The sequence below is a fragment of the Hyaena hyaena genome, unplaced genomic scaffold, assembly GCF_003009895.1.
Source record: "Hyaena hyaena isolate Hyena2069 unplaced genomic scaffold, ASM300989v1 scaffold_96, whole genome shotgun sequence".
Lineage (NCBI taxonomy): Eukaryota > Metazoa > Chordata > Mammalia > Carnivora > Hyaenidae > Hyaena > Hyaena hyaena.
The window spans coordinates 3,774,546-3,800,297 of NW_024080729.1; the positions used below are offsets into that span (position 1 = coordinate 3,774,546).

General features: G+C 51.4%; 3 protein-coding genes across 4 annotated transcripts; all 3 read right to left on the minus strand.

Moving 5' to 3' along the window:
• Positions 1–2,631: 2,631 nt before the first annotated feature.
• On the minus strand, positions 2,632–5,194 carry RPL10A (ribosomal protein L10a). Its single transcript, XM_039235328.1, has 6 exons — positions 5,092–5,194; positions 4,647–4,721; positions 4,475–4,555; positions 3,971–4,119; positions 3,164–3,336; positions 2,632–2,836 (listed from the first exon to the last, which is right to left on the minus strand). Exons 1-6 carry the CDS (start codon positions 5,094–5,096, stop codon positions 2,666–2,668), a joined length of 654 nt encoding a protein of 217 aa, XP_039091259.1. The 5' UTR covers positions 5,097–5,194; the 3' UTR covers positions 2,632–2,665.
• A 934-nt stretch (positions 5,195–6,128) lies between these two features.
• Positions 6,129–18,352, minus strand: FANCE (FA complementation group E). Of its 2 annotated transcripts, none has more exons than XM_039235252.1 (10): positions 18,277–18,352; positions 13,637–14,279; positions 13,043–13,087; positions 12,693–12,752; positions 12,255–12,398; positions 11,566–11,689; positions 11,308–11,386; positions 9,951–10,017; positions 8,592–8,717; positions 6,129–6,639 (listed from the first exon to the last, which is right to left on the minus strand). In XM_039235252.1, the coding sequence occupies exons 2-10, from the start codon at positions 14,231–14,233 to the stop codon at positions 6,538–6,540; spliced, it is 1,344 nt and encodes a 447-aa protein (XP_039091183.1). In that variant the 5' UTR covers positions 14,234–14,279; positions 18,277–18,352; the 3' UTR covers positions 6,129–6,537. The 2 variants fall into 2 exon arrangements, with proteins under 2 accessions (XP_039091183.1, XP_039091182.1); XM_039235251.1 differs by lacking the exon at positions 18,277–18,352 and adding an exon at positions 16,804–17,224.
• Positions 18,353–19,745: 1,393 nt separating this feature from the next.
• On the minus strand, positions 19,746–24,674 carry LOC120233820 (probable E3 ubiquitin-protein ligase makorin-1). The gene is made up of 6 exons (XM_039235294.1): positions 24,563–24,674; positions 22,477–22,580; positions 22,134–22,306; positions 21,938–22,048; positions 20,101–20,245; positions 19,746–19,883 (listed from the first exon to the last, which is right to left on the minus strand). Exons 1-6 carry the CDS (start codon positions 24,672–24,674, stop codon positions 19,746–19,748), a joined length of 783 nt encoding a protein of 260 aa, XP_039091225.1.
• Between the last annotated feature and the right edge of the window lie 1,078 nt (positions 24,675–25,752).

The window sequence follows — 25,752 nt, forward strand, 5'->3', positions numbered from 1 at the left end:
AGAACTGGGGCTCCCCAGATAGCTGAACCCTGAATTCTCAGGTGCACACTAAGCTTTACACTGATCATCCCAGAGGCTGGAATTTGATGAGAAGAGCTCAACTTTCTTTCACAACGGAAGCTGTCTGACTCCACACCTGCTTTCCATTTGCTTTCCCTTCTGCTGCCTGCTCTTTATTGTGCCATGGGCCTCTTGAGAGCAGGCCCCATGGCTCTAAACAGGTTCCCCACTGCCCAGTAGTGGGTCAACATTTGTTTAGTATGTTGGTTTTTACAGATTCCTACCCCAATAAGGCTTATCAAATGGGTTTGATTTAAATCCAGGTGATTCAGATCAACCCAGGAAGGATCAAGTCCCTAAGCATTTCTAAAATACCCATTTGCCTTTCCCTAGTTTCCAAACTTCCAAAAAATTTCTTAATCCTTGGCTCATTTCAAAAAGGATGGTGTGGCTACCTCTGAAGCCACCTTGTTCTTCCCGTTTGTCAGCATCTAAATCCAACGGAGCTAGATAAGCAGATTTTACGCACTAGGTCTGGAACCTTTATGTAGGTAGCTGCACGTGATCGCCATTTAACAACTGCCGTTTTATACTAAGTGCCTGGCCCCGTGCAAAGCATGTCATGCTTTTAAGTGGGCACCCCTGCCTTTTAGGCTGGTACATCGTCTGCAACGTCAGATGAGAAATCACTTAAAGAGAACAGACTTGCTCAAGCTCACATGCCTCCTGGTTGGTAGACCTGGGACTGGAACTCAGGTGACCTGAGAAGGGAGGGGAGGGGAGCGGGCTCTGCCCACAGGCAATCACATAGCTGGTCTCCTTATGCCCAACTAATGGTTGAACGCACGGGCTGCCTCTAAAACCCTCGGACATTGCTTACGCCCGGGCCACTGCTGGCAGGTACAGAAAGGTCCCTCTGGTCTTAGGCTCTGGGGTGGTTTGCAGTTCTTAGAAGCCCTGCCCACCGGGGCCCTTGGGACTGACCACTAGAGACGCAGCTGGGACCCATCTTGGCCAACTCCAGGCAGGACTTGTTTTATGCCTCTGCCTTTTGGGTTGCTGTATTCAGTGCCTGACACACAGCAGTGTGAGGCCCAGTGTGGAGATGTACTTACACTTTTTTTTTTTTAAATTTATTTCTAGGAGAGAGAGAGAGAAGAGACAGCGTGAGCAGGGGAGGGTCAGAGAGAGAGGGAGTCACAGACTGAAACAGGCTCCAGGCTCTGAGCTGGCAGTCAGCACCGAGCCCGACGCGGGGCTCGAACCCACGAACCGCGAGATCATAACCTAAGCAGAAGTCAGACACTTAACCGACTAAGCCACCCAGGCACCCCAATGTACTTACACTTGTAATTTTCAATCACATTCCTCTAGTCATCAAAGTATCAAACTTTCTCACCGTTAGTATTGCCTTTTTTCTTCTGGTCACAAAGATTACTGAACTCCAGGAAATCTGATAACCATTTTACTTCCGGAATTAAACATGGCATAACACTGTTAGGTAAACTTTTAATCACCTTTACCATGCATAGGCAGGTCACAGCTAGTTCATTACACCAGCTCTTTTCTCGCCTCACCTATAGAGAACAGACATGCCTAGAGTATTTTATCACTCCTAATACTATAGTAACAGACCAGAGTAAGGAGCAATCTAGGCCTGTTAACCTTGAGAACCCATATTCGGGGCTCATCACAAGACCAGACCACAGCTATTTTACCTGTAAGCAAAGCTACTTAACAGTTACTAACTTAAATGCTCAAAAAAACCTAAGATCTTTGGTGAAAACCTTCTATTGTTCATGGTACAAGTTTGTTTCAAGAAGGCATTTTAATTTATGCTTTGGATTAGCCTTTCAGCTGTATTAAGAGATGGAGGGATGAACCTACTTAACAAAGTTACCTGAAGCAGGTTCAAGGCTAATGTTAAATCATAGGTGTTTCCCATACCAAAAACCAACATTCCTGGACTGGGTGCTGGAGGCAATTACAGGGAACTGCCTACTTTGGGTCAGGTGGCAGCAGTCTACCCAGTACAAAGGGCCTGAAAGTTTACAGAGCCTGATTCTACCCAATAAATTACTACCCCTGAATATACAGTATTCAACTTGGGGTCATACAAGCAAATACTAGATAGATCAGGGTTACAGACCAGAATCCAGGAAATCTAATCCCCACTAGTAACATTCCTTGTGATCCCTATAGACTGAGCCTAAACACACCATTTAGAGGAATTAAACAAAAAGCCCACAAAAAGAAACCAATGGTGTAAAAGGGAAGGAACTTCAGGCCACAGGTTGAGCTCGCTACCAAGGACAGAGTGATTGTCCTCCATGTGAAGGTCCTAACCAGAATCACTGCAGGCTGGAATCCTAACCCAGGTCTGCCCCTCTCGGTACAGAAAAGCTCTAGTCCTGGTTAGGAGCCCTACTGTCACAGGTTGTTAAGTATCCAAGTGATCTACCGACTAAGACTCCACGGTTTTGAAGGTAGACAGAATGCACTTCCTGGTGGGCAGTATGGAGAACTGACTGGTCATCACTGGGTGCCAGGAGCTGAAACATTAGAACGGCGCTCTGGCGTAATGTCAGCTCACAGAGCACCCCCCTCCCCTAGTCATAGGCAGACAGGTAGTGGTAGGTAGCACTAGGGTTTATTAAGCTGTGCCTTAGTACAGGCGCTGGGGCTTGCCCATGGTGCTCTTGATGTATAAAGCCCGGACATTCTGCCAATTCTTCTTGAGCAGTGACACCAGGAAGTTGACAGCTAAGTGGATGTTGTACACAAGCTCATCATCTGTCATCTTCACGTGGCCAACAGCCACTGCCAGACACAGCACCTGTGTAAAGAGTAAAGTCAATCAGGTTGGTGGCTAGAGCAACAGAGGAAGAGTAGGCACAGCTACAAGCCAGATGGTCTGATTTGCCCTCCAGTCACTAACAGCCTGACCCCAGGCCAGGAAGACCCGGGGCTATGTGAGAAAAGTTTCAACCCTGCTCAGTGACTGTCACATGCCCGAAGTATTCGCAGAAAAGCAAACCAGGGCTCCCATTTAGAGAATTCAGAGTTCAGATAAAACAAATGAAAACTTATTAGAGGACTTCGGGACTGGTGGTGCCACCCTCACCAGGGCATAACCTACCGCAGCCCAACCAGACCTCCTTACCTTCTTCATCTGGAATTTAATCGTGGACTTCACTTCATCCACTTTGGCCACCATGTTCTCATTGTGGGTCAGCAAGGAAGGGAACTTGCCAGCCTTATTCAGGCCAGGGCCCAGGATTCGTGGGATCTGCTTGATCAGAGATTCGGAAGCCAAAAAGGCATCATACTTCTTGGCTGGTAAAGAGAAGAAATTGGATGCTTAGGATCTGGCCCCTGAAGGCAATGGCCAACCAGGGCTCTGTCAACCAACCACAGAAGTGGCCTCTTACCACCCCCTCTAGCCCTCTCCATATATACCAAGTCTTTTTAATCCTTTCACTCAACTTTCTATCCTGTTGGGACTTTTACTGCTCCAACATTCACATGAAACCTGGTCAGAAGCCGAGGCTGACCCATTATGTTCCAATAGAAAAAATGCACATGCTCGTTAAGAACCAGTTCAAATCCTGCCTTCCGCCTTTCTAGTTACACGGGAAGTACAGCATCGATTTCCTATGTGTAAAATGCTTACACCACATTGGATAAAGATGAAAAAGAAATCAGAGCTTTAGATAGAAATCCCTATTCAAAACATATCAGCACCTACTAGTCACTTGGGGGAGCTCACCCAATTAGAAAGAATCCTCAAAACAAATATAAAATATAGAGTTCAAGCCCCACATCAGGCTCTGCTGTGAGCAGAGCTCATTTTGGATCTTCCCTCTTTCTGGGCTTCCCCTATGCTCCGTTTGCTCTCAAAACTAAACATTATAAAAAACAAATGGAAATACCACTTTAGGAACACAAAACCCCACCAAAGCTCACTCACCCAGCTTCTTCACTAGTTTTTTATTCTTGTTGAGTTTCTTCAGTGCCTCAATGTCCATGTGGGGAATATCCACAGCCTTGGCTTCGTCACAGTGCTGCTGGTCCCCCAGGACACATACGGAGAACTTGGGGCGGGGAGTGGACTTAAGCCTGCGTTTTGGGGGACAGAACAGGTCAAACCCAGCCTGGGCGTCCAAGGGCAGGTGAAGGGGTCTGGGATCGCTGCAGCCACGGAGCCTTACCCAGAAGGTCCACATTCACCAACAGCTAGTCTGGCTTCTCAAACTAGCCGGCGGGTTCGGCCAAGGCCTCCCCACGCCTCCCCTCTTATTTTAAGACCCAGGGTAAGGGTCCGTCCAGCCACGCCTGCCCGGAGCAGGGGGTCTGAACTACCCAAGCGTGTCAGTGCCGCACTTGCCCGCCGCCTCAAGCTCAATCGGGAGCCCGAAGGCAAGCGACGGACACGGGGACACGGAGGGCTGGGTGGGATCAGAACGGTGCCAACCTGACGGTGCCCGAGAAGCGTTTGTCCTTCTGAGGGTCATAGTTCTTCAAACTGATCTGCAGCTCCACGGTCTCCAAAAACCTTAGAAAAGGAAACCGAGTTAGCCAGCCGCCCGCGACTGCCAAAGCCACCGCGCTCCGGGCCTGCCCTCCCCGCGGCCACGCGCGCTTACTTCCTGCGCTTGCGCTGGTTCCCGTGCAGGACTTCCCGCACCGCCTCGTACAGGGTGTCGCGGGAGACTTTGCTGCTGCAAGAGAGAGAAGCAAAACAGGCGCTCAGGACCCGGGAGGCGCCTTTCAACGCCCTCGGCGTAGCCCAAAGCCTCCGGGGTCGAGTTGGGGGGGGAATGGTTCACGACGTACGCCCAGGGGATTTCGGACACCAAATCGGGAGCTTTGGGTGCGATAAAGATGGAAGCCGGGGAGAAGAGCTACCCTCCTAGCGGCCGGGCCGGGCGCGCGAAATCGAACGCCAGGCCTGCAGGGCGGCATCCGGCAAGACATGCCCCTCAGCGAAGCGGAGGCAAAGATCCCCCCCGATGCAGCCCGCAAGTTCCTCAACACCAGGGTACCAAGGTGGCGCGGATGAGCGTGGATGGCTCCTTAAGTGCCACTCACCTCATGGTGCCTCACAACGCAAAAGCAGGAAAAGAGAGCAATTTGGCTCGCGCATGCGCTCAAATAAGGCTCCTGGTCTCGCGAGATGCAGCTTTCCTCCTCAAGCGCAGCGGCCGAGACTCGCAATCCCGGGGAGCGCTGCCGTCTGCGGCCGCTGGAGGGCGCTGCCGCGCGCTGCACAGCTAGACTGGCTCGAACACCGAGAGATTCCGCGGTCCTGGGCGCCCCGTGGCCCCCGAAAAATATTCTCGTTCGTGCCAGCTACTGCCAGACCCTTAAGAGGCTGGTACTGGGCACCGCACCGTACTGGCCGCTGAGAGCGTGCAGTTGCCCCGCGTTTGTCCCTCCGGCTTTTTCTGCCCTCTTCCTCCTGCCGTCAGCACCTGCTTCAGGTCTCAAAAGCAGGCTTTGCCCCTGACCTCTCCCTCACCATCTTGCTCTGGGGCTCAGGGCTTCAGAGGACGTTGTTGAGAAGGGAAATGTCACGAAATTTCAGTTCCTGGCCCCTCAAAGCCTGCGGTGGGGCAGAGCTGCGAAGGGGCTGTAATGAACTTTCACTTGATAGCTGTTTCAATGTCATCAGAACATTGACTATGGACAGGTGCCTCCTTAGCTACTAGGACAAACGCGCCCAGCATTGCACACCCCCTTCTACCCTTTCCTCTGTCCAACCGGCCCCCATCCTCTTCTCTGCCCACAGAAACCCCAGGAGCCCTACAGACTCTTCAAAAGCCTTCTCCACCTCCAGACGGAGCTGCCCCCACCTTCACGGCCCCATTCTCCGGTGCCCTTCACCTTCTCGACAGACAGCTCTTCATAGGGCTGAGGTGAGTGGCATCACACCTTATCGCACAGAACGTGAATCAATGAACTTGAGAACTCTGTCACCTTCCCCTCACAGAATATTTCACCAGAAGGATGCCCCTTGTCACTGAGTAGGTGGGTGGCTGCGGGGCGTGTTAGTTTCCAACAAACACCCAGAGTCAATAGGAAGGCAGACACTGCTTCAAATAAGACAGTAAACTTCCTGCTTCTGATGAAATACCCGCTTTTTAATAAATTATTATCCAAGTCAGAAAGAACACAGAGAGTCGTAACATACACTTGAGTGTAAGATATGTGTGCTGAGCACACAGGGCACGCCAGGGCTCCTGAAACATCATTCATCTATTCTGGGTCTGCTTTGACCCTACTGAGGCCTATCAGAAAGTTTCTGTCCCTGCAGCCTGAAGTAAAAGCGACAAGGAGTGAGCCCATCCAACCCCTCGAGCCCAGGACCCTGCCTGCTGGCTGGAAGGCCAAGATGGCCTCTCTGTATCCCAGAGCAGTGATGGCCAGGCTCAGCCTTTTCCCCCAGGCAAGGGGTCTGGGAGAGGTTCTGAGGGCAGAAACGTCCTTCAGGAAGCTGGTGAGGGAGCCTCAGGAATACAGTCCCTTGGTGGATGGTCAGGGAGCCAGACGTCTCAGGGCAGCTTGCAGGGACTTCCTTAGGAAAGTGGTATTGAGCTCTAGCGCTGTGGCCAGGCCCAGCCTCTGGATCTCAGTGATCTGGGGAGAAGGAGGAATCATGATCAGGACTCCAGCAGCTGATCTCTTCCCCCTCTGCCCCCTGGCACTGTTTACGAAGGAGAAAGGAATCTAGCACACAAGACAATGGAGGAGATATCTAAACCCACTTAAGCAAGGTCTTCGGGTTCCAGTGGACCAGGGGTCAAATGTTAACTGAACAGCTTACTAAGTCAGCCACATGTTAAAAAAAAAAAAAAAAAAGAAAGAAAGAAAGAAAGAAAAATGTTTAGGGGCGCCTGGGCGGCTCAGTCGATTAAGCGTCCGACTTCAGCTCAGGTCATGATCTCGCGGTTTGTGAGTTCAAGCCCCACGTCAGGCTCTGTCCTGACAGCTTGAGCGTGGAGCCTCCTTCTGATTCTGTGTCTCCCTCTCTCTCTGCCCCTCCCCTGCTTGCACTCTGTCACTCTCTCTCAAAAATAAATAAAAACATTTAAAAAAAGTTTTTTTAAAAGGTTTATGTATTTATTTTTGAGTGTGTGTGTGCATATGCACTCGAGCAGGGAAGGGGCAAAGAGAGGGAGACAGGAGACAGAAAAAATCTGACAGTACAGAACCTGATGCGGGGCTCGAACTCAGGAACTGAGATCATGACCTGAGCCGAAATCAAGAGTCAGGTGCTTAGATGAGTGAGCAACCCAGGCAGCCGCCTAAGTCAGCCACGTTAATAACAGTTGACACTTTTTGGGTGCTTTCTGTGTTGGAATGCTTTATAACCATGACTTCATAAAATCTGTATAACCCTCCTATTTTACAAAAGAGAAAACTGAGGGTCAGAGATACTCCAGTGTGGCCGCCACATTCCTCCTGGGCTATTTCTTCCCTGACCTGTTGCTACAACTTCCTGACAGGTCTCTGGCCTGTCTTCTGTCGAATCCCCACTCCTTACAGATGTCTGAGGCTTCTTTACAAAATGTACATCTGACCAAGTCACTGCAGCTGAAGGCCTGGGATAACTCTGATGCCTCGCATTGGAGGTCCTCCTTCCAGGATCTACCCAGGATCTCCAATGGGTCCAGGAGGCCCCTGAAACTGTGCACAAGATGTGTGTTCATGTGTTCATTTCCGGGGAGGATCGATAGCTTTCATCAAGTCATCAGATGGGCCTGTGACTACCCCAAAAAGCTAAAGAGCCAACAGCCAAGGATGCCTGGCCTTCAAGATAAATAACTCCATGCTCCTCATCATAACTTACAGGGTCTTCCATAAGATGCTAGCCTGGCCTGGCAATGTGGGTCTCAATTTCCTCATCTATAAAATGGAGCTAATAATGGTACCTTCTCAATGCACTAACACAGGGACTAAACTAGCAAGTTAACATAAGCAAAGGGCTTAGAGCAGTGCCTAAGACGGAGCAGGGGCTACGCAGTATTAGCTCTCAGTAGTTTAACTCTAGCCTCGAACCTCACCCGACCACCATCCACTGTTGTGTTTTTAGGCTGCAGCTACAGCGAACCACCTGTAGACCCTTTGGACACTCACTGCTTAAACTGTTTCAATGGCCTGAAATGCCCTTTCCTCGGGGTTGGCCCCTGCCCACCACTCAGCCTTTCAGAGTTGAGAAGACTGTCCCATTTCCCAACCACAAACAGGTTTGGTTGCCCTTCCTCTGCTACCCAATGCCCGGCACAAACACCTCCCCCCTGGCTCCTCCCAGATATTACAGTGATCTGGTTATCACCTCTCTCCTGCCTCACTAGCCTGGCACCAGTGGAGAGTGTCAAGGACAGGGACTGCGTCCTGGTCACTATTCATTCCCCACGGCCCCGTGTAACATCTGGCCCACAGTGGTGTTGCTGGATGAACTCCTAAGCAGTCTCACTTCCCAGTCCTAGGCTTGAACTCATAGTTTCCCTGGCTAACACTCAGGGTGTCTTCCCCGACAGACATCTTGCGGCATCAGGACCAGCCTTCGTGGCCCTCCCGATACTCACATCGGCCTGATACTTGGTCATCACTGTCAGCGTGAGCTTGGCATAGGCCACGGACGTGGCAGCCGCTGGCCCCTCTTTACAGAGCTTCTCCATCAACACACTGAACTTCTCAGGGGTCATCTCCACCTGCACACATGGGGGGACGGGACATAATCAGAAGGGGCCCCGGATTCAATTCCCAACTCTACCATTTCCTAACTAGGTAACCCTGGGCAGGTGACTTAACCAAAGCCTCCACTTCTGCATCTGTAAAATGAGGTTCATGATATCTAACGCTAAAGACGGTTAAGAAGATTAAATGAGACAACGAACATAAAGCCTGGCACACAGGCCTTGGCTTGGCGGTTGCAGGTATAAAGGAGTGAGGAGTCCCCAGGGGTGTGGCCAGCGTAATAACAACAGCTCTCAGTAATAATGTGATCAATCCTTATTATGCATCAGGCACTGTTCTGAGCACTTTACACCAATTATCCGTTTCAACCTCACTCCGGCTTTGGGTGTAGGTACTGTCATCACTTTCATTTTGTAGATAGGGAAACTGAGGCACAAAGAGGTCAGGTCAACTCCCTAAGTTATAAACAAATGAGGGAGAACTTCAGGCAGTGATATGGAAAAGTCGCCAAAATATACTGTCAGGTTAAAAAAGCAAAGTACAGAGAACTGAGCTTGGTGTGTTACCATCTATATAAAAAGCAGGGGAAAAGTGCACTTCATCATGTCCCCTACGTAGAAGGACAGTGCTGGGAGGGTTCCCCCAGAACTGGCAACCGTGACTAGCTCTGGAGAAGGGAATCTGGATGGCTGGGGAAATAATTTTCACCATATCCTTTGATCTTTAAAATTTGTGAACAAATGGAGCACCTGGGTGGCTCAGTCGGTTAAGCATCTGACTTCAGCTCGGGTCATCTCACGGTTTGTGAGTTTGAGACCCGCATTGGGTTCTGTGCTGACAGCTCAGAGCCTGGAGCCTGTTTCAGATTCTGTGTCTCCCTCTCTCTCTGCCCCTCCCCCGCTTGTGCTCTGTCTCTGTCTCAAAAATAAAGATTACAATTTTTTTTATTTGCAAATAAATGAATCTATAACCTATTCAAAAATAAAATTAAATGTACACATAAACACATCAGAAAGTCCCTCCCCAAGGCCACACAGCTAGGAAGAGACAGGGCTGGGACTTACCAGGCAGTCGGCTCTCTGCTACCAGCCTTTCCGGCCCCAGGTCTCCCCCACTGTCAGGGAGACACCCGTTCTGCTTGCCCCCCCCCCACTGGAGGGATCGGAAACCCAGGAGCCCCTCCCCCCCCCCCCCCCCACAGCGCTGCAGCACTTCTGCGTCCACCCTTCCCCAGGCAGCTGGCTCACCTGCCGCTCCAGGAGAGACTGCAACACCAGGAACACTTCCTCTTTCCAGGGCAGCTCCAAGATCTGTCTGCAAAAAGCACAGGCCCTGGTGAGCCCGGCCAAGCCTGGGAATCCACTGCTCCTACAAGGCAGGGCCAGGCCCTGGAGACAGCCAAGACCCCAGCCAACTGAGAAGGACTCAGAGCCCCCGCTGCCAGCAGCCGTTCGGTCGCCAGCCCATACTTGGTGCCGGGAAGACTACAGCCTGAGACTTCTGGAAGGGATGGTGAAGGATGTGGTGCAAGGGGTAAAAGGTTCCCTGAAAAATAAGCAGGAGTGGAGAGTGCACCCCGGGAACAAAAGGTGCGGGTGACGCAGGGATGCAGTGAGATGACACCCATGAGGCTTTCTAGAGAGGGTGGCCTGCCCAGCGGAGCGTGTCCCACGGTGAGGTCCACCCCCTGTGTGCCTGTCCTACTGAGCAGTCCCCTGCTTGCGTGCAAAGGCAGCGCGTCACATGGAAACAGTGTGGCTTCATGGGTGCACGGTCTTGAGTCGGATCCCAGGCTTTATCACCAGCTGGCTGGGTGACCTCTGGCCACGTCCCTGAACTACTCTGAGCGTCGGTTTTTCCATCTCTACGGCGGCAAGAGCACTTACCTCACAGGACTGCATGAAGACTGAGATAAGGAATCTAAAGCACAGAGAACGTACTGGATAAGTGGTGGCCAACGTTGTTTTCGGGCTGCCCCCTTCTCATGTTACAGTTAGCGTTTTATAGTTCACATTCATGTCCAATGGGGTCTTAGCTACCCATTGTTCCTACACGTCTGGATCGGGACTCCGCAGGTTTAATACCCAAACCTGACGCCAATTTACTAACAACGTTTGAGCACTAACTAGGGGCCAAGTCCTATGCCGAGCTCTATGTGCATCATCACATTTGATAGCTAGAAAAATCCCACGGAGCGAGTATCATCTCCATTTTTCATATGCGGAAACAGAGGCTCAGAGAGATGGGATGACCTGTTTGGATGCAGCCAAGGCAACGTGGAGATGTGCTGTCTGTCCGACCCCAGGGCTCTTAACCACAGTGCCGTGCTCCGACTCCACGGTGCACTATTCAGGAGCAGGGACCACCGGCCTCTTCTCTGCCTTCTCCAAGGCACCCGGCATGGAAGGCTGAAACATTGGCCTTGGGAAGGTTCACGGGATGGCAATGGGCACCCACGGGAGGGAGGCAGCAGCGAGAGGGGCACCACTGTGCAGCTGCGTGTCTTTCAGGCACAGCGCCGGTACCCAGCCAGCTCCAGCTCCAGCCCCGGCATGCAGGGAGCCGGCTTGGCCAGTGGGAGGGGGCGGAGGCCCGCACACTCACCCCAGCATTAGAACCCGTGTGTCTGGCTCCAGGGCCTCGTCCTTCATAAGGCCGCAGAGTAACTCTGTTTGAGCTGGACCTGGGTAGGGGACAGCAGGAGAGGATGGAACAGAAGGCCTGGCTCATTACAGGGGGCATCGTCAGGGAAGCAGCAGGTAACTTTACGGACTGAATACGCAACTGCTGGGGCCACCCTGGAGGGAAGGGTGCTGGGAACAGAGGGGAGAGCCACTGGGCTGGGGCTGGTTCCAGAATTACCAGTTCCTGGGGCCTGGAGCACGGGGCCAAGAAGGGTTCTGCAGACAGCGTAGGCATACTTGGCACAGAAGGAGGTCAGCGCCGTCAGGAGCAGGCGGGAGGCTGAGGAGGTCAGGGACAGAATCTACAGCCAGAGGGAAGGAAAATGTTCATTCATTCCTTTCGTCTTCCCTGTAATAAATGCTCATCAGACATGTATTTATTTATTTTTTATTTTTTTATGTTTGTTTATTTTTGAGAGAGAGACAGTGAGAGAAGGAGTCACCGAATCCAAAGCAGTCTCCAGGCTCTGAGCTGGCAGCACAGAGCCCGACACAGGGCTCAAACTCCCGAACTGTGAGATCATGACCTGAGCCGAAGTCGGACACTTAACCGACTGAGCCACCCAGGCGCCCCCAGACACGTATTTAGATGGTGATAGACATTACAAAGAAAAAACAAAAGTTCTTTTATCTGGAACTCACATGGGAAGACACAAAGCTCCCTTCCCCAGCTCCCAAATCCCTTCAGCTTCTGGAAGGGTGTGGGGCCCGCGAGGGAGGCCTGAGATGCCATGTGGAGAGATGGCCTGGAGGTCCAGGCCCTTCCCGTGCCCCCTGGGAACCCCCTCTCCCAAGCACACCCTTCCGCGGGCTCACATTCTCTCCCCCACTGTTGCCAGCATGCCAAGTGTACCCCGGTGCACCTACCCGTCTAAGAAAGAGGCTCTTGGTCAGAATGGTGGCACTGCTGAGGCTAAGATCTGGTGAGAGGGACAGAAGCCAGGTGCAGAACTGCAGGAGAGCTGTGTCCGGGAGCTGTGGCAGCTGCAGCTGGGCACACAGCAGCTCCAGCTGGCGGGTAGGAGGGAAACAGAAACACCCTCTGCTAGGCCGTCTCAAGCCAGCTGGGCAGCAGAATGGGGGGGCAAGGACATGCCGAGCGAAGACAAGGCTGGGAGAGCGGCCCCATGGTGAGGAGCCAAGGGCTAAAAGGAAGCACATGGGGTGACCCCTGCCCAAGAGACCAAAAAACCCAATAAAATCGCCTCCCTGAATTCCCACACGAGGCCAGGAAACAAACTTACATGGAAGAAGGCTGGGGCGAGGGTGCGTACCCTCGGGGCCAGGCCGTCTTCCTGGACTCACCTGGCTCGGACTGCATTCATGGAGAAGCTGCAGCTCCACTGGAGGGGCGCCCTCCAAGCCCTGGAAAGACAAATCCAGTGTTAGGGCTGGCGGGGCCCCGGGTGACAAGTCAGAGACCACCCCTTTGTCTGGCACGGCAGGTGGGTGAGGGCCCTGGATGCTACCAGAGGGGAGGGACTGCTCTGGGGTTAGACGACGTCGCTGTACTTGGGTCGAGGAGAGCCCTTGTGGTGACGGTCCTCAGACCTTCACTCTGACCCTCGTCGCCCAAACAGCCTGTGCTCTCCTGGGCATGGCTCAGGTCCAGGCAGAAGGTGGTAGAAGGGCAATGGGGAGCAGGGCCCAGTTACCTCCCTGAAGGTCTTGAGCAGCTGCTGCAGCCTGGGAACCCGGTCCTGCAGAGGAGAACCCGATCACTGCCGAGTCCCTACCAGCCCAGCAGGCCCTTAGCCCAGCCCTAGTTTCCTCTCCCGAGAAGGCCCTGGGTCAGAGGGAGATAGGGGGCGAAGATGATTTATGAGGACCAAGAACAAAAAGCCTAGCCTTGAAAAGTACTTAAGAACTCAAAGCAGACAAGGCCCATGGAAATCCAGCTGTCTAGACTTGACCTCTCTGCACCCACCCTAATGGGGTAGACCCAGGCCTTGGGTTGGGAGGACAGGCTGGCACAGTCCCACCCCCTCTCCATCGGATAGTTCTGGAGCTTCTCTTTTGGCCCGGCACCATTTAACCTCACACTGTACATTATTAGGCCAAAGGTTCCCCACCTGCAATAACTCCCTTCCTACCTTGTCCTCAGAGTCTGTGGACCCCACCCCCAAACCCCTTGCTCCATGGACCACAGCTGTCCCAGTTGGGAAATAGTCTCCCAACCAGCTTTCACCCCGGATAACACCCCCCGCTCTTGGAGGATCCCTCTAAACCCAGTCTCCCCGCTCTAGTACCTGGATAGCTTTGGGCAGCTCCATATTCTCAGCGAGGCCCTTGGCATCCTCCAGCCTCTGACCAGACGCACTGGGCTCAGCCACACTGGGCTCAGCCACACTGGGCTCAGCCCCGACAGGCTGGTTCTTACTGGGCGATGCACCTTTTCCATCTGCCAGGGATTCCAAAGATTCAGGTTCGTGTCCCTCCTCCTCGTTACCTTCTTCCTCCCTTTCTACATATCGGAACCTTTTGGGAGCCCTCTCTCCCTCGGGCCGGGCAGGCTCTTCCTCTGGCTCCTTTCTGCGTTTCCCAGGCCGCTGGAGGTCCTCCTCCTCTTCCTCCTCTCCAGGATCCAGAGCCTGGGGCGACTTCAGCCTCCTGCCCCCTGGGCCCAGCCGCCTACACAGGCCTTGGAGCTGTCCCCGGCAGCTTTCAGACAGCGGGGATGTCCCCGCAGCAATCGACACCCCAACGTCCAGATCCCTTTGCAGCAATTCCCCCAGGGCCCGGAGCCAGGCGTCAGGGTCAGAGCTTTGGTCTTGCCGCGCAATCCGCAGCACAGACAGCAGTCCGCTTTCAGGCAGCGACGGCCAAACAGCCATCAGCAGGGACATCAGGTTCCTCTGGCATAACCGGGGCAATCGCAGCAGCAGCGGTTTCCTGGGCAGCAGAAGGACAAGCAGTCAGGAGTCTTGCCGTAAGGAGCACAGGACAGACAGCAAAGAGCTACAGGCTAGATGGCGACGGACAGACAGGGTGGCTGGGAGGCAGCACCTGCGAGTCCATGTGGATGGAGGGGGACGGCGTGACAGCCATTCAACACGCATTCACTGAGCGTGTCTTTTACGTTGCTGCTGCTGTTAAGCCGGCTTGAGTTCATTTTACTATTACGAAACAGCCAGAAGTTCTCGGAACAATGCAATATTTTAAAAAATTGAGCATGGATTCACGTATTCTATGCTAGGCTCTGCTCTTTGACATCTAGTTCAGCTCAAAATTCATGTTGAAACCTACTCTAGAAAAGATCTATCCTTGTTTTACATAACAAAAAAAAGTCCCTTCCCAAACTTTACATAAAAATAATACGTCAGGCGCGTCTGGCTGACTCAGGCAGCAGAGCAGGGGACTCTTTTTTTTTTTAATTTTGTAAAAAGATTTCATTTATGTATTTATTTAAGTCTACACCCAACTCTCTATGGGACTTTGCAGGACCGCTTATCACCGTACACGCCGGGCACCTGGGATGTGTGAAAGAGGAAAAAGTCTGACTTTTATTTCTTTGTGAAAAACAAACATTAACTGAGAGAGAAAACTAAAGTAAAAGTTAAAAAGGTGGTCAATCTGGGGCGCCTGGGTGGCTCAGTCGGTTAAGCGACTGACTTCAGCTTACGTCATGATCTCATGGTTCATGTGTTCGAGCCCCATGTCAGGCTCTGTGCTGACAGCTCAGAGTCTGGAGTCGGCTTCAGATTCTGTGTCTCTCTTTCTGCCCCTCTCTCTCCCCTCGTGCTCGGTCTCTCTCTCAAAAATAAACATTAAAAAAATTTTTTTTAAAAGATGGTCAATTTGTGGTCGAGGATGTTTAGAAGTAGAGGTCAGGAAGACCCTACTTCAAGAGCTTTTAACATTTTTGTGTGCATGAACCCCCTTATCAAAAGAAGTGTTAAATGCACAAAATAAAACACATGACATTATGAAAGAAATCAATTATACTGAAGTAAAGTTGTACCCAGGGACTTTAGATTAAGACCCCCTCCTCTTATTCTGTCCAGAAAAAGCCAGACAGCTGGACAAACATTTCTCTGACCTCCAATTTGGGGATGCAGAAAGTTCTCCTGACTCATTTCTTGAAAGAAATTTAAGTGTGGTGTGGGAAGACAACATTAGAACTTATATTTCTACTTATCTAAAACACAAGAATTTAAGTATCACAAATATTTAATGAATGGAATGTCCCTTCATCTTCAAGTCTCCAGCCCAATTTTGAGAGAGGGGTATCCAAGAGTGCAGAGCCCCCTAGAGGCTGAAGGAGGCACATCAGTCACTTTTTAAACTTTCTGTGTACTTTAATTATGATAATCAGAGGAGTTTATGAATACAGTATTGTTTTTTTAACAACACCAACCTCACTAAATGGACACACGGCTTATAAGGATGACTGAAAAGAAACTGAATACCAGTAAAGGATGCACACCTTTGGCAGAGCTGACCCTTCTGGCAGAAATTGCCACATAAAAAAAAGTTCAAAGTCATCCCAAAGACCATAAACTATCAAGAACACCATCCTTAAGGAAAGTGATTTTGCCCTAGAATGTACACTGCGCTTTGAAAATTTGACATTCTAAAGCCACGCCAACAGATGTCCCTTCTGTCACCACGTTTTAAATTTTTGTATACTTTATGAGTTACTTTTTAAAAAGTTTTATTTATTTGGAGGGGAGTGGTGGGCAGAGAGGGGGAGAGAACCCCAAGCAGGCTCCACTAAGTCAGCACCGAGTGCGACAGGGGGTTGGATCCCATAAACCACGAGACCGTGACTTGAGACCATGACTTGAGTCCAATTCGAGTCAGAGGCTGAACTGAGCCACCCAGGCACCCCTTGGGCATTATTTTTACACTTATGTACACTTTGTTATACCTAAGTATCCCTATGCTGGAGGTAGGAGTTCCATTTCTTTAGAGATGGGAGTCTGCGATCAGAATCTATTTGAGTCCACTGGCTTTTTAAAAAAAATTGTGGGGTTTTTTTTGTTTTTTTTTTGAGAGGAAGAGAGCATGAGCCAGAGAGGGGCAGAGAGAGAGAGGGAGACACAGAATCCGAAGCAGGCTCCAGGCTCTGAGCTGTCAGCACAGAGCCCGAGGCGGGACTAGAACTCAGAAGCCACCACTAGATCAGGACCTGACCTGAGCCGAAGCGGGACGCAAACCCAGCTGAGCCAGCCAGGCGCCCCGAGCCCACCGGCTTCTAATTATTCATTTACACTCAGCCGAAGACGTATGTCTTCCAGGCAGGTTCTCAGTAAAGGTCTGTCGGACCCCCAGACCTACAGGGTGCGCGGCCGCGGGGAACTAATTAACCTCTCCGGGATTCGGTCTCTTCGTTTAGAAAAGTGGGCGGATGCCAGCCCCTGCCTCACACCACCTCGGAGGATGAAACGCCGCGCCCCTCGACCAGACGACTTACAGCTCAAGGCGACAGTCCGGGCCCTCCACGACGGGCTCCTCCTGGCACAGCGCCTCGAGGACGTGGCCCCAGCCGAAGGGCTCCCCGCCGCGACTGCCCAGCGCCCGCAGCAGGCCCAGGCCGCGCCGCGCCCCATCCGGCCCCGCCTGCAGCGCCTGCAGCAGGAGCCGGGCGGGGGCCTCCAGGTGCGCCCAGGGCGCCTCCCCCGAGCCCTCAGCCACGGCGGGTGCAGCCTCCGAGGCTGCCATGCCCGGGTGCCGCGCCGGCTGCCGATCTGGTTGGCCTCGGCCTAGATAACTGGGGAAAGGCAGGAGGACCCTGGCGCCTGCCCCGACGTCGCGGCGAGCCCCCGCCCGCACCTGCCACTTGCCCCGCTCGGCGCTCGGAGACGCACACTGAGCCCCGCGGGCCGTAGCCGGCGAGATTCGCGCGCGAAGTTAGAAAGGTACTGAGTGGGGTGTGGCTAGGGGCGGGGCCGGACGTGGAGCGAGGGGCCGCGGCAGGCCGGAAGGGGCGGGGCTAGCAATGGTCCGGGCCGGAGAGTCGGGGAACGGAGTAAGGGGGCGGGAGGAAGGCCCCGTGAGATCCGCGGGTGGGGCGGGACCGCAGTGAGGGTAGGGCCACGAGGTGGGAATTCGCTCGTAGGAGGGGTCACGCCGGAGGGAGCGGAGGGGGGCGGGGCTTGGTGGAGGGGTGGATCCTTGCCTGCTGACCTACACCTTTCTTCCTCCGCCCTCCTTATGCTCCCTGAAGTAGGAGGGCGGAAGATGGGGTGCTGATTGGATGTCAGGGATCGTGTTGTTTTTTTTTTAAATATATATATTTTTAAATGTTTAGAGGAAGATAGAGCGGGAGCAAGGGAGGGACAGAGAGACAGGGAGACAAAGAATCTGAGGCAGGCTCCAGGCTGTCACACAACTCCCCAACGCGGGGCTTGAACCTACGAATCATGAGATCATGACCTGAACTGAAGCCCAAAGCTTGACTGACTGAGCCCCCTGGAATCCTATTGTTCTTCAGGATCCAAGCATCATTTAATTTTATCTGGTGTCCATGTTATGTGTAGATCAGAAACTATGATAGGATTTGATCACTGTTTACCAACGCACGTTGATGTCACCTCTTCCACAGGCCATCAGTTACCATTATTAGGGTTTCAGTCCTCTAGAAATATTTGATGCACAACTATCCCCTAGAATGGGGTCGTAGTAAAACCTAACACTATTTGGCCAAAGGCCTTGCTGTGAACATCCTCACAAAGTCCTAGAAGCGGACTTGCTCTGGTTGTTTACAAGGACCAGGGAGTGGCTTCACGCCCCAAGGTTTCAGTTTTAAGGAAATTTGCTGGAGGAGGCAGGGTTCTAGAGAACTAGGGGGCGAGGAGGAATCACTACAGAGGATAAGACTAAAGAGAGGGGAGAAGAGGTCTACAGCACCCCACTACCGCCACTTGGGGTTCCAGTTAGTACTTACCATTCTTCCAGTTTCTGCGGTTACACACAATATCCATTCATTCAATAAATCTGTGCTGAGCACCTAGGGCTGGGGCTTCAGGGAACAAAACAAACCCCTCCTCCTCCAGTGAGGAGAGACAACTAATAAGTAAACATTAGAATGTTTGACTGTGGTGAGTACTTTCAAGAAAATATATAGCAGGGAAGCAAGAGGACAGGGAGGTAAACTTAAATAGGTAGTCAGGCAAGATGAATCTGAAGAAGTTAAGGGAGCAAGCCAGGTAGAGATCTGTGGGCAGATCATTTCATGCAGAAGGAGCAGCATGTGCAAAGGCCCCAAGGCATAAGCATGGCTGCAGCAGAATGTACTTGGAGAATAATCAGAGAAGAGATCAGAGAGGTAACTGGGCCAGATCTTGTGTGGCCTTGAGATCAGAGAGAGGACTTCGGTTTTCACTCAAAGTAGCATGGTAAGCATAGGAATATTTGGTTTGTTTGTTTCTTAAGTAATCTCTACACCCAATATGGGGCTTGAACTCATGGCCTTGAGATCAAGGGTTGTACGTTCCACCACCTGAGCTGGTTAGGCGGGCGTGGTAATGGTATGGTAAGCCATAGGAATGTTCTGAGCTGGATCTGATTTTCATTGGAGCCAAATTTTTGGTTTTTTCCAAAATAATTTCAAGGGAGCTGTTGAGAAACACTAAGGAGTATCACTTGGATAGTGACGGCTTTGCAGACACCACAGCAGCAAGAGTTTTGCACAGAGATCTCTGTCTCAGGTCAGCTGTTCTAACTTCATAGGGGATGTTTTTGGTCTTCAAATGACCGGCTGGTGGAGGGACTGGCCCTGACAAGTAGTGGGTAGGGTCAGGAATGCTAAAGAGCCTTCAGTGACTTGCCGACCCTCAACTACCAGCATTACCCTGTGGCTGTGGCTCTGGCTCATGCCCACAAGGTCTGCATGCTAGCCCATGGGAAGGAGAGTGGAGAGGAACGTTCTCAGCGCGGTTCAAGAACTTTCATGGGACCCACGAAGTCATTACTATTTTTATAATACTAAGATGTTACTTGCCCTTTCCAGTCTCTTATTCTAATGAGCATAAAGTGAAGTTTTCCAGAGGCTAAGTGATGGGTGATATTGCAACAGAATGAATGCAGAAACCCCCGCTGGTTTAGGGGGAGGGCATCCAGACTAGGAGCAGACATTCCTCAGACACCAGCGGTAACGGCTTAGGTGCATTTTATTAGTTTCATCCAGAATCCTACAAAAAGCAACGTTAAAAACCAAGTCCCTGGCAAGAGAGTGAACACTTCCTCTCTGCCGAGAGCCCTCCCCCTCTTCCCCTTGCTGTGTCAGTACTAGCCTCCTGGGGCATGGAGGGCTTGCCACTTTCACCCCCCCCCCCATCAAGTCCAGAAAGGGAAAAGACCTACCACCTAGCAACAGCGTGCCCCTCGACCCCGTCCCCCACATGTTGATCCTGGTCACAACAGGCCAAGGCAGGAATTATTGGGATCCGGTAAGAGTTCTGAACCCCAGAAGGCCATGGCCAGGGCACAGTCCACGAGGAATGCTTCGTCCTTCGGCTCGATGCCCCCTGGGTACCCTGTTGGGCCCGGCACCTGGGAGTAGAGAATGAAATCAATGAAAACCCATCAGCTTCAACCCACTTGCCCCAAGTACAAGAAAATCAAGGCTGACCCATAAGGTTGGGTAGGTTGCCCCATCCAAGCAGGCACCATTATCCTCATGGACATCATGTATATGTCTTACATTTATCAGATATTTGTTATAAACAGGACAAGTAGCCTCCCTGTCCCATATTCCTGCTGTTACCACCTCACTCCCAGAGGTCAGCTGCATACTCTCAGTCCAGGGAGAATCAGAGGACAGGGCTTTATCCGGTAGCTGGTGCAGATAAATACAATCAGACTTGAAGGGGCAGCGGCCATTCCCCTGCACGAAGAACCGACATCGGATCTGGCTAGGAGAGGACAGAAGGAGAGAAGACCATTGCCTTCAAGCCCTGTTGCACCAGGAACAAGGAGCTCTCAAGGCTGACGTGTAAGGCTGGGCAGGTCGCAAACAGCACAAAGGCACTACTTGTACGCAGCCACCACTGGCATCATAGACAGTGTAGATTTTACAGTTATTACAACTACATTCCGGCAGATGGCAGTCAAGTGTCCTAAGGTGGGTACCTTTACTCAGAGCCTCACAAAGTCCATTGGGGCTCGCAGTGACCCTGGGCATCTCTTTTCCTTCTTTGAACGAAGTTTCAACAATACCACCAAAAGAGATAATCCTAAAATGTGTCTCTGTAAACAAGTTAGAACAGTTCTGAGGACTGGGCTTATGACTGGGCAATTGCTGGCTAATGAAATGAAATTGATGCCCTTTTTCTTCCTCCTCCTATTTACCCAAACGTGGCATCAGGACCCCTTCCACCCGGATAGCCTACAAAAACCCCACACGCAACCTATCTACATCCCCATCGGCTTCCCTTTTTTCGCCCTCATGTGACAGTGACAGTCCTGGGGTCTCCTATGCTGCAAATATTAGGCATCTTAAATCTTCCTTCTATCCTCATGGTCGGTTGGCCACTTCCTCTCAGTGCCCACCCCCATGCCTTCCAGTATGCACCAGGAGTTGGAATGCCTGCCTTCAAATCCCTTTCTCACTTGAGTCATACAGATCATGCCTCAGTTTCTTCTTCTGCAGCGTGAGGATCGTAAGGCGCCTTACTTTGCAGAGTTTATAATGTGCAAAGTCTGTCATATGTAATAAGCCCTTCACCTACATCGTCTCCTCTCCTATCTGGGCCTGGGTGCTCCCTTCTGGCTTAGACGATTTCTAATGACTCCCGACCGGAACCGCAGATGCCAGTATCTCCCCACTTTGACCTGTCTCTGCCTGGAGCGCTCTCATTTTTCTCCTCTCAAGGAGCCCCCTACTTCTCTTCCGACACACAGCTCAAATACTTCTTCCTCTGTGAGACTCACCCAAGAGCTTTTCCCCACTTTGTTGATCCAGCTCTTAACAGTTCCCAGCAAAATCCAGGTGCCTTCGCAAGAAGGTGGAATGTCTCACAAGTAGAGACAAGATCTTTTTTTATCCCACCCTTTATCCAAATAGACTTTGCATAGGTGGCATACAATAAACCCTTCAGGAAGGTGAAATTAAGAACCTGGAATTGTAGTTAATTCCAGATCTGGATATGTGCCCACCCTCCACAAGAGAGTAAAACCTCCTGACCTTTTCCCTGTCTCCGTGGGCTGCCTTTTGGTCTCTTTCTCAGAGACCTCACATTGTAAAAGATGATCTACACAAACAACATTCATATCCATTCACCTTCTTGTTTAAAAAAAAAAAAAAAAAATCAGAAGTAAAAGCCAAGCAGGGTTTCTCATGGCGCTGAGAAAACCAGAGGTGCCCTGCATTGACCTTGAGCCAGGCTGGAGGAGAAACGTGGGCTTGATCTGCTGCTGTTGTCTTGGTCACTCATCATCATTTCCTGGGCTTTCTGAAGTTGTTGCTCACATCCTCGTCTGCCACCTCAATCACTCTGAACTTCTAGGATTTGGGGGAAGGCTGGGATCCAAGGCTGGGCCGGAACGGAGCAGAGACCATCCTCCCCCTTCCCTAACCTGGGTCTCGGTCCCTGGGCCAGCCTCACCTGGTCCGAGCCTTGAAGTTCCTGATGAGTTGCTCCTTCTCAGCCCCCTTGCTCACCCAGAACTTGTGGGGAATGATGTAGCTGGAATGGACCCGGCACTGGGGACAGGCCCTGCCGAAGGGGGGAGAATAGTCACCAGCCCTCACTTCTCTGAGGGGTTTCCCTCCCTCCCTGTCGGCTCCCCGCTGCCACTGACTTGATAACGGCCAGCGGGAAGTTGTGCTGGCTTTTCCGCCAGGTGCGCAGGCAGCCCAGGCAGTGGGCGTGGGTGCAGTTGGGCAGGATGCCGAAGATCCGCTCGGCCTCTGGCTTGTCCCACACCTTGTCCATGCAGATGCCACACACGATGTCCCGACTGTCTTGCTCCCTCTGCAGCCACACACAGGGTCGGGGCACATCCATGTCCACCCCCCACCCCTGACACACACATATACACCGCCGTCCCAAATACAGCCTGGAGACCAGAGCCCTCCTCCAGCTGGCCTGGGCATCTCAGGGGTCCAGCATTGGCATCCTCTGCCCTGCCCCTCCCCTGCTACCTGCTGCAGCTCCAGGTCCAGGCTCTGAAGCGGGGCCGTGAGCTCCCGGACAGGGTCTGACTTAAGCTGAGGCTCCCGGGGGTAGCTGTGATCGTCTTCAGCAGCTGTTGGAGAAAACTGGATCCGTTCATTCATTTACTCATTCGTGCAGCATCTACTGAGTGTCCACTGCACACAGGGCTCTATGGGCTCACAAGGTCCTGCCCCCAAGTAGCTTGAATCCGGTCAGAAGTGTAAGTCTCTAACACTTAAATATAGAGAACAGAGGGGTGCTGGAGGGGTTGTGGGAGGGAGAATGGGCTAAAAGGGTAAGGGGCTTAAGGAAGCTACTCCTGAAGTCACCGTTGCACCATGTGCTAACTAACTTGGATGTAAATTATAAAAAATAAATGAATTAGGGGCGCCTGGGTGGCTTAGTCGGTTGAGCGTCCGACTTTCGCTTAGGTCATGATCTCGCGGTTCGTGGGTTCGGGCCCCACATTGGGCTCTGTGCTGACTGCCGGCTCAGAGCCTGGAGCCTGTTTCAGAGTCTGTATCTCCCTCTCTCTCTGACCTTCCCCTGCTCACGCTGTCTCTCTCTCTCTCCTAGAAATAAATTAAAAATAAATAAATTATAGAAAAAAGAAAAAAAAAAAGGAGTGTAAGTCTCTAATACAACCATTTATAACTCTGCTGTCTAACACAGCAGCCGCTGGCCACATGTAGGTTATGGAGCACCTGAAATGCAGCTAGTGTGAACTGAGATTTTGAAGCTCAGTACCAGAAAAGACTCTAAAATATTCCATTAATAACTTTTTATATTGATTACATGTTGGGATGATTTTGGGTATATAATTTTTGATATATTGGGCTAAATAGAGTATTAAACATAAATTTCATCTGTTGCTTTTTACTTTTTTAATGTGGCTCCTAGAAAAATGTAAATTGCAGGGCACCTGGATGGCTCAGTCAGTTAGGCATTCCGACTCTTGATTTCAGCTCAGGTCATGATTTCACGGGTTCGTGAATTTGAGCCCTGCATCAAGGTCTGTGCTGATAGATTCTGCTTGGGATCCTCTCTCTCTCTCTCTCTATCTCTCCCTCTATCTCAAAATAAACAAACATTGAAAAAACAATTTTAAATAAAAAATGTAAATTGCATAGGTGAATTGCAACCACTTTGGAAACAGCTGGGCACTTTCTCAAAATATTAAACATGGAGTTAGCACACAATCCAGCAATTCTACTCCAATTCTACTCGTACGTATATACCCAAGAAATGAAACGCACATCCACACAAATCCACATCCATACGTGCCTGCTTACAGCAACATTATTCGTAAAAGCCAAAAAACAAAACAACCCAAAGGTCCATCAACTGATGAATTAATAAAATAAAGGGCAGTATTTTCATATAACAGAATAGTATTCAGCCATAAAAAAGAATGAAGTACTGATCCGTGCTACAACAATGGATGAACCTAGAAAATGTGATGCTACGTCCAAGGAGCCAGGCACGAAGGGTTGTATGGTGGGATTCTGTTTATATGAATGTCTAGAACATTATATGTCTAGAACATCGCTTAACCAATGAGCCACACAGGTGCCCCTTCAGGGCACGTTTTTGGAGAATTTGTGAATTATATCTCACTAAAGCTGTTAAAAAATTATATATAGGTGACTTGTGTTTCCGCTGGACAGCACTGAATTAGGTCAAGCATTTGAAAAATAACTAACGTTTCGTGTTTATTCTGTGCTGCGTAATGTGTGCTAAGCACATCACATTTATGAACTCACTGTACTCTCACAGGACCCCGTGAGGCAGGAACTGTTATCACTGAGGACCCAGAGGTCCAGAGAGGTTAAGCGACTTATCCAAAATCACACAGCCACTAAGTGGCAGAGCTGGCATTTGAAACTAGGTGGTTTGACTCCACAGGCACCATGACATTCTGTTTCTAGAACACAGACAACAGAGCTGGAGGAAAGTTTCCCTCTAGCTGGGGATCTTGAGGCGGGAAAAAGGTAAAAGGAGATATAAACCTTGCTCAGAGACCGCACAGGAAGCCTGGTCTCAGACCCCACGTGGGCCCACCTGATGACTCACATGATGGTGACAGGGACTTCCAGGAACTGCCACCAACCTCCTCGGCCTTGCCGGCCAACCCCACCAAGCCAGGCTCCGTGCCCCAGCAGGGCCCCGGCCAGTCCCAGCCCATAGCCCCAGATGGCAGGTAGGCAGGCTCGGAGCCCCTGCGGGTCAGCCCCAGCCGGGGTCTTGGCAGGGTGACACGTGGCTCCGAATGGCGCCGGCCCCATTCCAGGTGGCCAGGGGGCTGAGGGTGCCGATAGCTGCAGAGGGAAAGAGAAGAGTAAGGAGACGCAGACAGACCCGCCAGGGCTCGGGGCCAGCTCAGCCTAGAACTTGGAACGGAGAGGGGAGAAGGGGCTTTGGGAAGATGCGCAGTCCAGGAAGGGATGACCTTCCTGTGCCCCCCACCCTACTCCCCGTTCAAGGACAAGGGCTGCTTACCTGCACTGATCCCCATGGAGACAGAAGCCTCGCTGGAAGTATCTGCAGACCTGGGACGCCTTCCTGTCTTGAGCGAAGTAGCAGCTCAACCCCCAGCGACAGGCCCCTCGGGCAAATGTCCTAAGAGATTGTCTGAGTCATGCTCAGCCCCCCGTTTCAGTTCCTGCCTTTGTGATCCTTAGAGAGAAAGGCTGCAGGATAGCTGAACACAGGCTCTGGAGTGGGTCCTGTGTTCAAATCCTGCCCCTCTGGGGAGCCCTGGGTGGATACCTCAAACTCTCTTAAAGCTTGGTTTCCTCACTCTTTTTTTTTTTTTTTTAATTTTTAAAACACTTACTCATTTTTTGAGAGACAGAGAGAGAGAGAGTGTGAGTGGGGGAGGGACAAAGAGAGAGAGGGAGATACAGAACCCGAAGCAGGCCTCAGGCTCTGAGCTGTCAGCACTGAGCCCAATGTGGGGCTCGAACCCACGAAACAGGAGATCATGACTTGAGCTGAAGTCAGATGCTTAACTAACAGCCCCCCAATCACCCCTTGGTTTTCTCACTCTTAAGGTTCATGGGGCACCTGGGTAGCTTTGTCAGTTAAGCATCTGACTCTTGATTTCAGCTCAGGTAGTGATTTCACAGTTCATGAGATTGAGCCCTGTGTTGACAGAGGGGAAGCTGCTTGGGATTCTCTCTCTGCCTCTCCAGTGCTTACACACACACACACACACCCTCTCTCTCTCTTTCAAAATAAACAAACATTAAAAAAAAAGAAGG